The sequence below is a fragment of the Mus caroli genome, chromosome 12 (genome assembly GCF_900094665.2).
Source record: "Mus caroli chromosome 12, CAROLI_EIJ_v1.1, whole genome shotgun sequence".
Lineage (NCBI taxonomy): Eukaryota > Metazoa > Chordata > Mammalia > Rodentia > Muridae > Mus > Mus caroli.
The window spans coordinates 81111269-81129388 of NC_034581.1; the positions used below are offsets into that span (position 1 = coordinate 81111269).

Here is an 18120-nt window from a genome sequence, read left to right on the forward strand (position 1 = left end):
GTGGCAGTTACAGTGAAACACATCAGAGAACTTGGTGGGAAGGCCCAATGGTACAGGCCCACACTGGGCCAACTGCTCTTGAACCGAAGGATAGGGATGGCCTGGGGTGAGCCTAGGCCATTAAGATCTTGCTAAGCCAGTTAGTTCCATAGAATGCAGATATGTTGCTACTGACCTCTGGGATGCCCAGACCCAGTTTCCTGAGGGACAGCAGTTATCTTATTCTCTGCTGCCCAGGTTCTCCCAGGCACATAGCCTGGCCCTATCTCATTTAGGCATATGACTAAATTGACTTTTCCCAAAAGCCCTAAACAGATTGATGAACTGACTCCTCCTCCCCATCTGCCGGGACCTAGCATTTTGACTGCTGCTGTAGAGAGCAGTGGCAATGGGAAGCAATTGTCATACCAAGGACTAATATTGACCCAGATGCAGGTTGCCTGGCAACACTTAATATTTGCCAAGGTGGGGTGGAGAATCAGCTGTAGAGGCCTGTCAGATGGAGGAGACAGGTCAACTCTTTGAGCCAGCCCACGAGACAACTCTTTTCCAATCCCTATCCTGTAAGAATTTGCTAATGGGAAACAAAATTTCCAAGAATTTAGGTGTAAGAGCATGTAAGAAGTCATTTTCTTCTGGGCTGAGATCTTACTCAGGTCATTGGGACTGGAGACAGTACAGAAGGACCAACTTCTCTGCAAGATACATGGAATTCACATTTTTCTGTCCCAGGATGAGCTGATCTGCACCACTATCAGGTTTTCTAGATGGCCCTTGTCTTCAGCAATTAAAGGACAGGCAATGGTGCACCAGGCTGTTGGGGGCAGGGGTGCTCTGTCCCAGACAGCTCCTTCCTGGCAGAAGCCAGAGAGAGGCCTTCATACCCTGGGAGAAGAGAAGCTATATCATGCATTACTTAACACACTAAAACCCAGTTCTCCAGTGAGTCACTACCTACCAGCGTAGGAACTAGAAAGAAAAAGCAAACAAAGGTGGTTGATTGCAGCCCTTCCTGGTCTCCAGCTGAAAGCTGTTTCTGAGCTTTCCCAGACCCCTGCCCCACGATGGGCAACCTGCAACAAAGCCTGACTCCCCTGTTCCTCTGGAAAGGCTATGTCTGAGAAGCAGAGGCCAGCAAAAGATTAAGCGAAGATTCAAGATTCTGGGTTTGTCACTGGGTCTCTGCTTCCGCTGCTGTATGAGGCTATGGAGACTACACCCCTCCTGCCTCCTAAGTGTGCTGTTGTCTTTTCCCTGGAGTGGGGAAATTTCCCTGGGTTGGGGAAATTGCTCAGTAAAGTGTTTGCTATACAAGCATTAGGACCTGCTTTGGATCCTCAGAACCAATGTAAAACTGGACATGGTGGCCCACATTTATAATCCCAGCCCTGGGGAGGCAGAAAGGTGGATCCCTGCAGCTCACTGGCCAGCCAGTCTCGATTGCTCTATGAATTCTACGCTGATGTGCCTAGGAAAACAAAAAACAAACAAACAAAAAAGCTGAATAGATCCTGAGGAATGATAACCACAGTTGATCTCTGATTGCCACATGCATGCACACACACGTTCACAAGCATCCACGAACACATGCACCCACATGAATATGCATCTGTGCTTGTGCACACGTGCACACACACGCACACTCAGCCTAAACTGTTAGCCAAAATTCTGAGTGTGTGCTTAGTGCAAAGAAAGAGCACTAGAACTCAAAACTTGCAGCTTTCAGATATACCCCCGCCCACCTTTCTGGGGACAACCGTTGGGTTCAATCTCCTACTACAAGTTTTTGGCACTCAGCATCCTTTCCTTGCCATGGCACAAGCAATACAGACCTAAAAAGCCCTCACAAGTACTCCTTCAACTTCCTTTCACCAAAGGATGCAAACTCAAAGGCGGAGGAATTAAGTGACTTCCCTCATCAACAACCAGGCTGGCCAAACTAAGGCTCCTTAATCCTACTCCCTGGCTAAATTTGCTTTCTACTAAATCAGTGGATTCTGACCCAGAGTTCACCAGCTTAAATAACATCAGGTCCCTGGAGAGACAGCAACTAGAGATTGAGTCTGGGGCTGGCAATTTGTTGAGGTAAGGCAGAAAACCATACCTTCCTCTCGCTTGGCTTTGGCTTGGCATACTGCATCAGAGAAAGACAGAAATGATAGCAGTTAGGCCCGGCAAGGAAGAGAAGTGTTCCAGTGACAGATGGCCCACAGCTCAGCCCTGGCTCGACTACAAGAGATGATCAGAAATAGATACCCAGCAAGAGCATCTGCCACACACGTCTCGCCTCACGGAGCTGCCGCTGCTTTGACCAGTAACACCCCGCTTTCCACACCAACCCGTCTATAAAAGTCTACAGAGACACAAGGCAGCAGATGGAGTAAGAGCAAAAAGCAGCTAAATTAGAGCCCCCTCTTTTCTCATATGGGGACAGAGAAGGCAGCTGCACCCTGCGAAGGGCAGGGCAGGGCAGGGGACTCCACTCAAACCCTGTCTCCCCCACCGCCCCACCCCCAAGCCTCAGAGCACAGGGAAGACAACGGAGACAGATGGCAAACATTTCTGTTCTCCGTTTAGATCCCGAAGCGCCACCCTCAGGACCGAAGCTCCTCAGACCCTTCCTCTGCCCACACATTCTCCAGCTTTCTCTCAAACCCCGTGCTTTTCAGAGTCCCAATAACAAGGCTAACAACGTAGGGGGCATGGTAAGCCTTTATTTGGAAAAAACGTTGCCTGGTTCTGGTGGTTCCAGGGTGCAGTTTAAGTGCCATTTAAACCCCCACACTTCATTTCTAAAACAGAAACAAAGGAGAAACAAGGAAAAGATAAACCACCAAGCTCTGACCCTCTGCCTCCTTTAGCAGTTGAACCTGCATTTCCTGGCAGGGGGAACAATCATTGGCCCTTGTTCTGAGAACCAACAGGGTACGGTTGTGGAACCATCTCAGGTGGTGCCCAGAGAGTGACGGTGAAAAGTGGGCTTTGGACAGATAGATGGGCCTGGGGCTCAGACAGGCAGATGTCCAGTACCCAGAAAACAAAACTTAAAAATAGACACACATAGGAAAAGACGTCCCCCAGACCTGAGCATGGGAAGCTGAGAGTCAGCAATGCAGCAGCAGCAGCATTATTCCAGACAGGTCTCTGGCTTTCAACTCAAGGGAAGGATGTAACTGCTGCTCCACCATGCCTAACTGCAGCCTCAGTCAATCCCCTCATCTCTGGGCCAGCAGATATTCTGAGTTGAAGCTGTGTGGAGACCTGAGGACATTCTACTGCACCCCAGCAGTAAGGCATGCAGGTGACATGGTTTGGGCTACAGGGGTTTTCAGTAGGTTAGGGGAGAGGAGCCCGTGTTTGGGGAGGAAAAGGCAGATAAATGGGCAAGCACTGCCACCCTGAGTTCTTAGACCTAGTTTGCCCAAAGCCAGGCTTCTGTTGAGATGTTTTGGCCTGAGCTAAACAAGCAGGCTTCTCCAGAGAGAAAATGGGAGGGAACAAGGGAGGGGAGGGGGAGGAGAGAGAAGAAGAAAAGAAACTTTCTTAGGTGCGCAGAGGTCAGAGATCAAGCCCTCTGGGGCTCCAGTGCTGGCTAAGGCTGCTGTAGAGCCTCCTGCTCTTACCCAGTTCTTCAGAGTCTGGAGAGACAACAGTTCCCTGAAGGCTCAGTCTCCTCATCCTTCAAATGCCAAAGCCTCCCAGCACTGTGCCAGCCCAGTGAACCCCAGCACAAGGCGTCCACCCCTTTTCCTCAAGGAAGGCAGTGAGGAGATCTGAGGTTAGGGCATCCCTGAGCTGCTGCTCCAGGCTGGGGGCCAATTTGTCTCCAGAAATAACAAGTGTGCCCAGGATGCTGAGATGACTGACTGGGAGAAAAGGGCCCCATACCTGCTGCTTCCCGGCAGCACACAGCTACTATGTCATGCTTTCAACCTGTCCCTAGCCCAGCAGCTCATGGTAGGTAGCACATGGACTAGGCAGAGGTAGGCTTTGGCTGTGCTGGGCAGTCCCGCCCCAAGAGAACTCACGCTTTACACACACCTTGCTCATGTGTATGCCAGAGCCCAGAGGTCATGAAAGGAAAGGGAAGGTTGGGTCAGAGGGTGCCACCAAGAAATGGCCTGAAAGCGAATAACCAATGAGATCAATAACTCCCGCAACCCTGGTCATTAAAAAAAAAATCAATGGGGGGAGGGGTGCTGGGTACATGGAAGAAAGGGGAGAATTCTCCACCTCTCGAGGGGCCACCTAGCATGTGGCCCAGGATTAGGAAGAGGTTGGGGCAGGGCAGGGACCACAGGCCGAGAACGTGGACAGGCCTGGAGAAAGTCTAACCACGGGCAGGATGGGACAAGGGAAGGGACGGAAGTTTCCACAGCACGGGGCATTTGCAGTCGTCGGTCCAGTGAGCTCTTTCCCTGGGGCCCCTCATGGGGCAGTGACTTCCATGCCGAAGCTGGCAAGCAAGCAGAGATGGTCTGAAGAGTAGAAGGGGTTGGGTAAGCCATTGGCAGCCCAGAGAATCTCTTCAGAGAGGAGGGAGAGGCGGCCCAGGAGCTTGAGAGTTCCATCTCGATCCAGTCTGTGATCTGGGGCACAAAGCAGAAGCCAGTGGGTACAGCAGCCACCAGCCAGGTTGCATGGGACATCTTTCACTTTAAATTAGATGGCCTACGCACGCACGCACACACACACACACACACACACCCCACATACACACACATACACACACNACACATACACACACACACACCACCTTGCATTCTGACTAGAAGGCTTCCCTGTGATAACATCAGTGAATGAAGACAGGTACAGGGACACAGGGACAAATGGGATACAGGTAGGTCCTGCCCCTAACATTACAAGGTTTTTGATTATTCAAGAGGTGCAGAAATATAGAATCCTTATATAAAATGATTCCAAACAATAAGCAAACTAGGCCTGGGGCTAGTGAACGGCTCATCATGACTATTGGCAAGAAAAAACCTTACCAAGTCCTTCCCTAACTTCTGCCCTTAGCCAAGTCTAATTACGCCTAGTGCTATACTTCTATCTCCGTGATGGAAACAGGAATGACTTCCCTGCCCCAACCCTGACACTGCAAGAAAAGAAGAGCAAGTAAGGTAGGTAGCCTGCGTAAAGGATGAGCACAAAGCTGGTACGGTGTCTGCTTCTTTGATGTTCAGGCTCCTGGAGCCCAAGCCAAGCCACCAAACCCCAACCTACCACCAGCTGTCCCCAGGCACCCTGGGGTGGCTGCTAGAAACCCTCGGCTCACTAGGCTTACCGGCTCTGTTCTCATTCTCACAGGATTCAGCTGAGAAAAAAATGTAATCCACTGTCATCCCAAGCCCTAAGGGCATCGTGGTGACCTCTGGGCAGCCATGCTGGGGCAGGAAATGGGTATACACTGAGGTCAGGTGGAGGCAGTGCTGGATGGTGCCTATAGTCCTGCAGGGACAGAAGGTAAGACGTCAGCTAGCAAAACACATTTCCCACTGGCCGATTTCTCTGTGGGTTTTATTAAGATTTTTTTAAAGGATAATCCCTAATGATGGTTTCAGATCCTGTTGACACCAGCAATGTACAGCAGCAGCATTATAGTCCTGTAAGGAAGTTCTGCGAGGCTGTGAAAATAAAGTCTGAGTTTCCATGGAGAGCCCAGGTGCGGTACTTGGAATGAGAATGGCCCCCATAGACTCATGTTTGAATAGTTGGTCCCCAGGTAGTGGAACTGTTTAAGAAGGATTAGGAGGTGTAGCCTTCCCAGAGGTGGTGTGTAACTGCGAGTGGGCTTTGAAGTTTCAGTCCCTCTCCCTCCCTCTCTGTATGTGTGTCTATCTCTATTTTTCTGTCTCCTCCCCTCCTCTCTTCTCTCTCCCCTTCCACCTCTCTGCCCGCTGCCTGTAGATCAAATGTAAGCTCTCAGCTATTGCCCCATCACTATGCATGTCTGCCACCATGTTTCCTGCCATGATGGCCATGAACTCACCCTCTCAAAGTGTAAGCAACCTCCAATTCAATTCATTCTTTTAAAATCTGCCTTGGTCATGGTGTTCTATCACAGCAACAGAACAGTGACTAAGAACCCAGGATACTGGGGACGCCATGACTCTGGTATGTCAACCAGGGAAAGCTGGATGTGGGCAGCAGAGCTGCCCCAAGAGAGAAGCAATGTGTGCTGTGGGCAGCAGAGCTGGGGAGGTGGGGCTACCAAGTCTTCTGGGAGCCAGATGATTCTCTCACGAGCCCCAGATGACAACAAGGAGCCGCAGTCAGTGCTTTCCCTGCTGGGTCCTGCTCTTTTGGAAGGGGGGCGTTTACTCTGTGTCATTCCATATTGGAAATACATAACTTCTTTTGCTGTTGTTGTTGTTGTTGTTTGGGTTTTGTTTTGCTTCACCTTTGTTTTTAGTTTTTAGTTTTGTTCTTGTTGTTTTGAGACTATGTAGCCCTGGCTGGCCTAGAACTCACTATGTAGACCAGGCTGGCTGACCTAGAACTCACTATGTAGACCAGGCTGATTTTAAACTCTCAGAGATCAAGTGCTGTGATTAAAGATGTATGCCTGCACATGCAACTTCTTGGTACAATATAGGGGCTTGCTTACACTGAAGAGACTCCCTCAGTCTCACGGAGACTCGTCACACTTTTAAATAGGGTTGGAAATGTTAGACTGCGGGGACATGTGAAGTTGGGCTGAGTATATTTGCCTCAGGAACCTGTTATGAAACAATGGGGACATGGGGAACAAAGAGGTGGCTTAGAAGTGATGTAGTCAGTTGTCCCGGTGATGAGGGGTAGAGCCACAAGGGTTAAAGTCGTCAGCCTGACAGGATCTTAGAATGACCCCTGGGTATGCCTGTGGGGAATCATAGAGACTGAGACAGGAAGACCAATGTGAGCTGCACCCTTCCATGGGCAGAGGTCTTGGAATTAACAAGGAGAAAGGAAGGAAAGCCTTAGCACTCACTGTGGCTTTGCCACCTGTATAATAAACCCCTTCTACTTATATGCTTTTATCAGAGTATTTTATCACAGCAACAGGAAAATCAATACACTATTCAGTTGCAGCAAATTCCTTCCCATACTAAGAGGCTGGCGATCGCAGCTGAACTCAACAGACAGACAAATGCTGAGCCCCTGACCCTCCTTATCCCCACTCTTTACCTCCTGATGAAGAACACCAGTGTTCTCCTCTGTGGGCCAGCAAGGCTTCTGGGAGGCTTTCTCCCTCAAGGGAAGGCTACACAGGCCTTTCACCCGCACGTGCATCGCCTTGGCTTTTGCATGTATGCATCCCCTCTATAAGCTCACCGTGGAGGACAGAGCTTAGCAAAAAGTGTTCCTAGTCAGCCTCAGTACAGCCAGTGCTCTCTCATGCTCAGACTAAAAACTGTGAACAAGTTTACCTGGGGAAGACAGGCTCAAGTTCAGATATCTCTTCCTCAAAGATACACTCGGCCCAACCAGCAGGTCGATCTGTAGGAAGCCAGAGAAAAAAAGGTTTTGCTTTCATAGACAGTAGAGCAGAGTCCAAACCTTTCACCTTCAGCTCCCTCTCAGACCCTGGGTGCACTGCTCCAGAAGGCTGGGAGGGAAAGAAAAGAAACAGTCGTGAGAGGGGGGAGATGAACCAAGGCTAGAAACCAGAGGTCCCTAACACTCTGCACTCTTTGTTTTTTTTGTTTGTTTGGTTGGTTTTTTTTTGTTTTGTTTTTTTTTTTGTTTTTCGAGACAGGGTTTCTCTGTATAGCCCTGGCTGTCCTGGAACTCACTTTGTAGACCAGGCTGGCCTCGAACTCAGAAATCCGCCTGCCTCTCACTCTGCACTCTTTACATAGCTCAGTCATATGGTTCAAAGTCAAAATGAAGAAAATCAGTCAAGAGTGCCTCCCACTCACCCCTTGCCTTTCATTTTTCTCATACAGGGACAACCAGTGCTGTCAAATTCCTTATACTTTTCTCTAGAAATTTTCTATCACACACCATCCATTGAGTAGCACATATATAGACACATATGTTCATACAAACATGTCCATGTTGTATATGCATTCTTAAAAATACAAATGCCAACATCAGGAAAAAAAAAAACAAGAGATATTACTACAAATCTCACTATCCTAGTCCAGTTTTTTGCTGTAACACACACCGGGATGTACAGCAATCTGGGGAAGGAAAAGGGTTTGGCTTCCACACTCAATCACTGAGGGAAGTCAGGGCAGGGACTCAAGAAAGGAACCTGCAAGCAGGAACTAAAGCAGAGGCCATGGAGGGCACTGCTTACTGGTTTGCTCTGCCTGCTTTCTTAGACAACCCAGGACCACCTGCCCAGGGATAGCTCCACCCACAACAGGCTGGGCCCACCCACACCAACCTCAATCACGAAAATACACACCCGTCCCCAGGCTTCCTACAGGATGGGGACTTTTCCACCACTGAGGTTCCCACGTCCCAGGTGATCCTAGCTTTTGTTTAGGTGACAACTAGCCAGGACACTTGCTGATATTAATAAGATAACAAGGGTTGACACTGTCAAATTCTTAGCAATCAAATTACTAAACTCAAGAAGGGAAGAGGGCCTCAGCTGGGCCTCACTGTAAGGGACAGAGCCCAGAACTTAAAAACAAAATGAAAAGGGGGAGTGGAGGCAGTGAGTTGATCCATTATTTGTAATTTATAGGGGAAAATCTGTTCGCTAACACTATAAACTATACAAACAAATGGCAGAGAGCTGGCTCAGTGGGGAATGGCACTTACTACCAAGCCTGACAACCAGAGATCGATCCCGGGAACCCACAGGGTAGAGAGAACTGACTCCCACAAATTATCTCTAACCTCCATATGCTTTATGACAGTGGAACTATCATAATGCTATGAAGACAGCCTGCTCTACACAGCTAGCCCTAGGCCAGCTTCAGCTGCAGTGAAACCCTGTCTCAACAAAGTAAACAAAGGGCACATGACTTTAATTCCAGCACTCAGGAGACAGAGGGAGATGGATCTTGAAGTACAAGGCCAGCCTGTTCTACAGAGTGAGTTCCCACACAGACAAACTTTGTCTCAAAACAAACAAAAAGTAAATAAATGAAAAATTAAAAATATATTATTTACATAAAGTGAAAGAAACCTAGAGAGACACAAGCTAACACAAACTTAAGAAACAGCAAATTTAGCCAGGCGTGGTGGCGCACGCCTTTAATCCCAGCACTCGGGAGGCAGAGGCAGGCGGATTTCTGAGTTCGAGGCCAGCCTGGTCTACAAAGTGAGTTCCAGGACAGCCAGAGCTACACAGANAAACCCTNTCNCNAAAAANNANAAAAAAAAAAAAAAAAAAAGAAACAGCAAATTTGATTGGGCCTTTAACACATAAAGAGACTGAATCAGCAAGGAGAGGCCAGACTTTGGAATGGCTTCACCAGGGAACTCTACCAGACATTTCACTAAGAGTTCATCTAAATCCTTTTTTGGTTTTGGTTAGGTCTTTGTTTTGTCTTGTTTTTGAGACAGGGTTTCTCTGTGTACCCCTGGCTGTCCTAAAACTCATTCTATAGACCAGGCTGGCCTCAAACTCAGAGATGAGCCTGCATCTGCCTCCCTGAGTGCTGGGTTCAAAGGCGTGCGCCACCACTGCCTAGCAGAATTCATATAAATCTTTGCATTCAAATTTGTAGGTGATATTTTCCAACTCATTCTATGAAGTCATTAATAGTGCTATTACTGTCATACAAAACTATATAAGTATATCACAAAGAAAACTAAAGACTAACACCCCTTATAAATACAACAAAATCCAAAAAGTGCAATATAATAAAATATAAGTCCAGCAAAATATAAATATGTTCGTATACTAAAATCACATGATGAATCCCAACAACTTAAGCTATCAGACTAGATTAGAAATCAGAATACATCTTTTTGCTGCATCCAAGAAACACTTTACCACTAAAGACAGACATCAATCATCTCCCGGTAAAAGGATGGAAAAAGTAACTCAAGCAAATTGACCCAAAAAGTAAGGATGTGTATCTAATTTAATATCATACAAAACTAATCAGAAGAGGTAGGAGCGGACAGAACATACAAAGGGAAAATCCACCAAGACTATGCAATTCTAGACATTTTTGTGCCAAACTCACAGACACCCAAGTTCATAAAAGATACACTAATACAGCAAGAGTCACATACTGAACCTAATACCATGGTAGTGGGTGACACCAATGACCCACTACCAACAACAGACAGGCTATCCAAACAAAAATTAAGCAGAAAAATGCTAGAGCTCAATAATATCATAAATCAAATGGACTAGCAGAAATCTATAGACATTCCACCCAAACACTAAAGAATATACTTTCTCAGTCGCCCATGGAACTTTCTCCAAAATGGACCACATATTAAGACACAAAGCAAGTCTCAACAGACATTTAGGAAACTGAAATAACAGCCTGTGTCCTATCTCACCACTATGGACTAAGCTAGATAGCAACACAACAGACACAGCAGACAGTATAACAAACAAATGAAAATTTGATCCAAACAGAAATCACGAAGAAAATTTTAAACTTTTTACAATTGAATGAAAATGAAAACACAGCATAACCAAACCTGTGGGACACAACAAAGGTGCAGCTAAGAGGCAAGCTCACAGCCTACATTAAATAACCTGGAAAAGCTCATATCAATAGTGACACACTTAAAAGTGCTAGGAAAAAAAAAAAGATTCAGCCGGGCACCAGCACTTGGGAGACGGAGGCAGGCGGATCTCTGAGTTCAAGGCCAGCCTGGTCTACAGAGTGAGTTCCAGGACAGCCAGGGCTACACAGAGAAACCCTGTCTGGGGGGTGGGGGATTCAAAAAAGAGTAGATGGAAAGAAATAATAAAACTCATGGTTGAAATCAATGAAATACAAACAAACAAACAAAAAGAATCAATGAAACAAAGAGTTGGGTTTTGACAAAAGGCAAACCTGTAGCTAACTTAACTGAGAGACACAGATGAGATCCAAATTAATGCCAGGTGTGGTGATGCAAGGCGTTAGTCTCAGGATTTGAGAGGCAGAGGCAGGAGGTTTTCTTAGTTCAAGGGCAGCCTTGTCTACAGAGCAGTTCCAGGACAGCCAGGGCTTAAGACATGTATGACAGCCAGCACTGAGGAATTCAGAAAAACATAAGAGCATACTTTTTAAAAAATCTATATTCCAAACTAGAAAACCTAAAATCAATTACAAAAATACTTTTGAGACAGGGTTTCATTATGTAGTCCTGGCTGACCTAGAACTTGCTATTTAGACCAGGCTGGCCTGGAACTCACAGAGCTCTGCCTAGCTCCGCTGGGATTAAAGATATACACCATCGCACCCAGCAAATATCTTGATATTTATGACCTAAACAATTTAAACAGACACTGGTGAAATAGAAGCAGTAATTAAAGGTTTCCAAACCAAAATAGGCCCAAGGTCAGAAGATTAGCACAGAATTCTACTAGACCTACAAAGAACAACACTAATATTCCTTAAGTTATTGGGCAAAACAGAAACTGAAGGACCACTGCCTGAATCTTTTTATAAACCCACTATTACCTTGATACCAAAACCACAAATTACTTAACAATAACAAAAAGAAAACCACAGACCACGTCTCTTATGAAATACATGTAAAAATTCTCCATAAAATACTTGCAAACTGAATTTAAAAACAATCAAAAGGATTATTCACCATGAATAAGTTGGCTTTATCCCAAAGATGAAGGGACAGGTCAACATATGTAAATCAGTAAATGCAATCCAACACAAACACAGGCTTAAAGGCAGAGATCATATGATCCACTCAGAAGTCATCTGACAAAATCCAACATTCCTTTATTATAAAAGTGCGCGAGAGACAAGGGATACAAAGGACACACCCCATCTAATAAAAGGCGATGTAGAGTATGCTTCCAGCCAACGTCGTTCTACATGGAAAGAAACCCAAAGCTTCATAACAGAAGCCAGGACCCCACAATCCAGCTACGCCACTCACGAGCATCCACCCAAGGGACTACAGAAAAACTGACCTGTCCCTGTTCACTGCTGCTCTATTTATAAAGCCAGAGACTACGAACAGCCTAGATGTTCATCAGCTCATGAATATGTAATGAAAATGTATGCATTTATACAATGGCATATTATTGAGTGGATGTATTTAGAACAGCTTACTTTAAAAAAATGAAATTTGTAAGTAACTGGGTGGCCCTGGAAACAATGCTCCTGAGTGAGACAGGAGCACCACTCAGCCCTCAGAGAGTACCTGCTTCTCTATGATCAACACAGAGATCCACACCAGGACAGTGTGCAGAGTGAGAGACTTTGGAGCACTCAGTCCTAAATGGGATGTCTTCATCAAACCCTTCCTCTCTCAAGGCTCCACGATAGCCAGAGATGGCGGGAACACTGTGCTCCAGACTCCGCAGAACTGTGACTCAGCAGAACTGATGTACCTGTGAACTCACTGAGGCTATGACAGCTCCTCCAGGACTGACACAGGTCCCAACCAGACGAAAATCCAGCACTGAGAAGGGAAATGGATACAAAGTCCCACCCCTATCCAAGAAGCTGTTTGCCACTGAAACCTTGTAGGAAGGGAGACTCAGTTTTCCTTAGTAGAGTGTCAGCGGGTGTATCAACCGCTCTCTAGGGCAGGCCCGGTGACCAGGTGTAACCAGACAACACAAAAGGGACTCCACAGTTTTTGTGCACATTTTCTTTCATTTTAATCTTACTGGGTTTTTTCTTTTCTTTCTTTTTTTTTTTTTTTTTCTCAGAAAGAGAGGGAACATGAGTTAGTGGGTAGGGAAGTGAGGAAGATCTGGGAGGAGTTGGGGGAGGAGAAAGAATAAAATTATACTATATAGTATGAAAAATATTTTAGAACATTAAGAGTCCATGAATTTACACATCTATAGCCCTCCAGTTTATTTACATGGGAAAGCTGAATGGAAACTGACTACCAATGTGTGTGGAAAGTTATTTGGGTGATGATAAAAAATGTTCTACAATTAACACTCAGAATTTTTAGCTCAGGGACAGAGTGCTTGCTTAGCAAACACAAGGCCCTACCTGGGCTTGGTCCCCAAAAGGAAGTGTGTCAGGGGACAAGAACAAACTGTCCTAAAATTATAGTGGAGATGGCTACACCAACTCTGAAATACACTAAGAGCCAGTGAATTTTAAACAAGTATATTTTGTTAAATGAACTTCATCTAAATTATTGTTTGTTTAAGATTTTACTTATTTTATGTATATGAGTACACTGTAGCTGTCTTCAGACACACCAGAAGAGGGCATCAGATCTCATTACAGATGGTTGTGAGCCATCATGTGGTTGCTGGGAATTGAACTCAAGACCTCTGGAAGAGCAGTCAGTGCTCTTAACTGCTGCGCCATCTCTCTAACTCCTAAATAAGTGTTTCTAATTAAAAGGATAAAGGACTAATATGACCAACCTTGGCCAAAAAACCCTGGTAATTCAGATGAAAGGAAATCTCATTTTATGTAGTTTGTATTTCTCCTATTATTCATTTTGTTGCTGTTCCTTCTACAAATAGGGTCTTATTCTCATTATATCTTTTAACAAAGCAAGAACATTTATATTTGACTATTACTGATTGCTACGTATTAATTTTATAGCTATCTACTTTCCAGGATTACCTCAATTTTAACATTATTGGTCTTAGTTGCTGCTCTTGACCAGTTACACAGAGGCATCACTAACAAGAGCCGGCCTAAGCCTTCTCTTGTCTTAGCCTTTTATTTTCCACTTTCTCTTTTTGTTGGATGTTGTATTCCAACACAAATAACAGTCGGTGCTCCTGTCTGCTCCCTGCTCTAACAGGCAGGCCTCTGAAGCTTCTTTCTGTAGGCAAGGCTGCTTGGGCAGCTGCAGTGGCTTTGGTCTGAATGCTTGCTCTTCACAGGGCCGGACGTTGAATACTTTTCTTCTGTTTAAACAAAGCACCTTGTGTTGCAGACTGAGAACCATGAATTAAAACTCTGCCTCTTCATAGCATTATTAATTCCATAATCAACCTCTCTGCTCATTTTTCTGAAAAATCTTGATTTAAGCTAAAAATTATCTTTTTTTATTCTTAGTCTATACTGATGTCAGAAATCTAAGTCCTTTTTTTTTTTATTATTCTTTAATCTTTTTTTACTGTCCAATCGTTATCCCCCTCCCATTCCTCCCTCTGACTGTTTCTCATCCCATACCTCCTCCCCCCCCCCCCCCCCCCCCGCCCCCATCAACCAGACCTCCCCACTCCCTGGGGCCTCAAGTCTCTCAAGGGTTAGAAGTTACTTAAAATTTTATCTGTAGTCTATTAAATATTATGAGAATAATATTTTCTATGTATTTAGGTATATTCCTTTTAAATGTTTAGGTTCTTAAGTTTAGAGCACAGACTGCTCTTCCAGAGTATCCAAATTTGATTCCCAGCATCCACATGGTGATTTGCAACCATTCATAAATCCTAGGAGACCCTAAGCCTTTTCTGTCTTCTGTAGGCAACAAGAATGCAGGTAGCACATGGGCATACATCCAGGCCCAACACATAAAATAATAAAATATTTTTTAAGTGTTAAAAAACTAAAAACCAACTCTGCCTCACGAGTCACATCATGGTTACCAATGTGATCTCACTTGGGACACCAACATTCTAACACTAAGTCTTCACCTCGAGTTGCACCCTTAGTCATTAATAATAAACAAGGTAGACCACAGTAGCCACCAGTTGTTTGTGCACTTGTCTGTTTTTTCTTGGTGGTGCTGGAGACTGGGCCTAGAGCCTTGCACATGCTGTTCCTGTGATAAAATACCCTGAAGAGTTTTTAATAAGAGATGGCTGGAGAGATGACTCAGAAGTTTAGAGCACTTGGTGCTCTTGCAAAGGACCCTGGTTCGAGTCCCAGCACCCACAAGGTATCTCACATTCTTCCTGTCCTCAACAATCTTGAGGTTGGGGGGGGGGGGGATTTTTCATTTTTCTGCTTAGTTTTTTGTTGTTACTGTTGTTTGTTTTGTTTTAGAAGCAGAGTCTGTCTATATTAGCCCTGGCTGTCTTGGAACTTGTTATGTAGATCAGTCTGTCCTCATAAACTCATAGAGATCCTCCTGCCTCTGCTTCCCAAGGGCTGGGATTAAAGATGTGTGCCACCACACCTGGCCTCGCAGCAAAACTGTAAAGAATGTTTCCCACAATCGTCGGCTCTTCCCATGCATGCAGTACTGTGTGCACACAGCACCGTCTGGTCGTTGAACAGGACTCACGCCTCACATGTAGTACATGTGAGTTATCTCTACAAAGCTGCAGCATCCTCCTCGCTGGAAGTGGCCAACCAAACAAGAACTCGGAAGGAAAATCCTCTGTTAGAGTATACACAGTGTCACAGCATCTCAACATTCATTTGTCTGTTTCTAGATTAACTTTAGCTGAGATCACTAGCCTCTTGATAGTATGGGAAGGAATTTTCTGCAGCTGAGTAATATATTGATTTTCCTGTTCCTGTGATAAAATACCCTGAAGAGTTTTTAGTAAGAGATGGCTGGAGAGATGACTCAGAAGTTTAAAGCACTTGGTGCTCTTGCAAAGGACCCTGGGTCAATTCCCAGCAGCCACATGGTATCTCACAACCATCTGTAATCCAGTTCCAAGGCATCTGTCATCTGCTCTGGCCTCTGTGAGTACCAGGCATATCTATGGTGCACGTATATACATGCAAGCAAAAAATTAATACACATGAAATAAAATAAAATCTAAAAAGTGCTGGGAAGCTGAGTCAGAGAATAAGAATCACTACAGCACAGCTCAGGCATAAGAGTCTGCATCTCCCGCACCCACAGGAAAAGCCACCCCCTTTGCTTAGAACCTCTAAGGTGGCCCATACCTGTAATACTAACACTCAGAAAGGCTAGAACAGGAGAAGTCCTGTGAGCTCAAGGCTAGTCTATACTAAATGCTAAGTTTTAGACCATCCTGGGCCCCAGAGTTAAAGCCCAATGTAAAGACATAAGTGTCCATGAGAAAGGGAACACAGGGACTCTCCTTACTGTCTACAGCAGTGTGAATATTTGTGAACCCCTACAGACTGACTCCCCAGACAGCAATGATATGAAGAATGGCGGCTTTGGGAGGTATTTATGCCACAAGGATAGAGTCCTTGTCTTGATACTAAAGAAACCTTTTAAAGTCACACACAAATGTTAAAAGAAGAGATATGGAGTGTCTTAGGGTTCTACTGCTGTGAACAGACACTATGACCAAGGAAACTCTTTTAAGAACAACATTTAATTGGGGCTGGCTTAGAGGTTCAGAGGTTCAGTCCAGTATCATCAAGGCAGGAGCAAGGCAGCATTCAAACAGGCATGGTGCAGGAGGAGCTGAGAGTTCTACATCTCAGAAGGTCTCTAGAAGACTAGCTTCTACACAGCTAGGACTAGGGTCTTATAGCCCATGCCCACAGTGACACACCTACTCCAACAAGGCCACACCTCATAATAGTGCCACTCCCTAGACCAAGCATATGCAAACCATTATATGGAATTAACCCTTTAATAATGGTACTACTAGACACAACAGGCTAACAAAAACCACAGTACCTAGAATGGGTTGCCTCTTTTAGAGTAGTTGGCCAGTGGAGTCCCACAGACAACCTACTACCACTGTTCTTTGTTAGTCTTCAGAATATGATGGTAAGACCCTATATTGTTTAAGACACCACATACTTGAGTCACAAAACAAAGAGAAATCTAACTGGTACTGCCCTGGAAGCTTCTCCCTACTGGCTACTTTGCATGGTGCTGGAAGATGGTGTGCATGCTCCTGGAGGAGGAGAGCAATCACTCTCACTCAGATGTGGACCCCTATGTGAGCTACAAGGACCAGCCTGGCAAGATACACCCACAGGTGCAACAGTGACACAAGCATTACGGGAGGAGTGAACCGCTTCCTAACTGTATTTAAGGCCCATTTCACAAAACTGAGCCAATGCCCAGAACCACTGCTGGGGCTAAGAACCTGTGGCTAGCTGGTCATAGGCCCTAGGGAAAAGCCTACTACTATTATTCTGCAAAATGGTCACTAATGGAATCAGTATCCTTATAAAAGATGTCCAAGAGAGATTCCTCATGCACTTAAAAGGAAACACAGGGATGAAGTGGGAATTTCTGGTTTCACTGGAGAATCAGTGGTGTCATGTGACATTTTCCTGGAAACTATCTTATGAACAGATGTGATGTTTTTCTGGAAGCTGACTGGTTAGTGGACACGTGATAGTTGGGAAGAGTATAAGTATAACCCAGCAGACAGTTGATGACATTCTTGCATTGATTTGCCTTGCGACTCTTCACTGGTCTTGGCTTGTCATGACTTCATAGAAGAAACACACCAAAGAACTTCTGGTGGTATTCCAGCTGCTTCTTACCGCTTCCTCAGACTCGTGCTTGTCAGCAGAGCCTCAAGGTTGCTTCTGGACAGAGCCACTGCTAGTAATTTGTGTTTGGTGTTTGCTGAGTGGACTGTACTGCCACTTCTGATTCATGTTTGATGTTTTGCTAGTGGACTGGACTGCTGACAACAGATTGGAATCGCCCCAAAGAACTATTTCTAAACAGGTCCACAACCCCCATTAGCTATTAACCTTCTTTCCCCACCTCTGGTGGGTGGTGGGCTAGAAGGGAGGTTGGAACAGTAAAGAACCATAATTAAAGTAGCTTTTGAAAAATCTAAGCCTATCAAGGGACTCTTCTTTAATATCTACAGCAGTGTGAATATTTGTGAACCCCTACTGACTCATAAGTTGAAATCCTAATTCCCCAGAGAGCAATAATATGAAGAACAGCAGCTACATCTGGGGGTGGTGTGGGTGGAAATCACCACACTTGGAAACATAAGCAAGAGAGGGCTTTAATTTAAATATCATACTGAAGAATCATTACAGAAGCTGGAGAGATGGCTCAGCAGTGCAAGTTACTCTTGCAGAGGACCCAGGTCAGTTCCCTGACACCTTCTCTGGCCTCTAAGGAACCTGCATGTATAGACATAACAGGCAGGCAAAAACTCATACACATAAAAAAAAATTAATCTTA

At 45.2% G+C, this 18120-nt stretch overlaps 1 protein-coding gene across 3 annotated transcripts in view; it reads right to left on the bottom strand.

Moving 5' to 3' along the window:
* Positions 1-2694: 2694 nt before the first annotated feature.
* Angel1 (angel homolog 1) overlaps positions 2695-18120 on the bottom strand; it is a 38434-nt gene continuing 23008 nt past the window's right edge. For all 3 annotated transcript variants that reach the window (XM_021179281.2, XM_021179282.1, XM_021179283.2), the window contains 3 exons: positions 7413-7482; positions 5288-5451; positions 2695-4589 (listed from right to left, as the gene is read on the bottom strand). In XM_021179281.2, the coding sequence (XP_021034940.1) occupies positions 4429-4589; positions 5288-5451; positions 7413-7482 (395 nt within the window). In that variant the 3' untranslated portion in view covers positions 2695-4428. The remainder of the gene's footprint in view (positions 4590-5287; positions 5452-7412; positions 7483-18120) is intronic.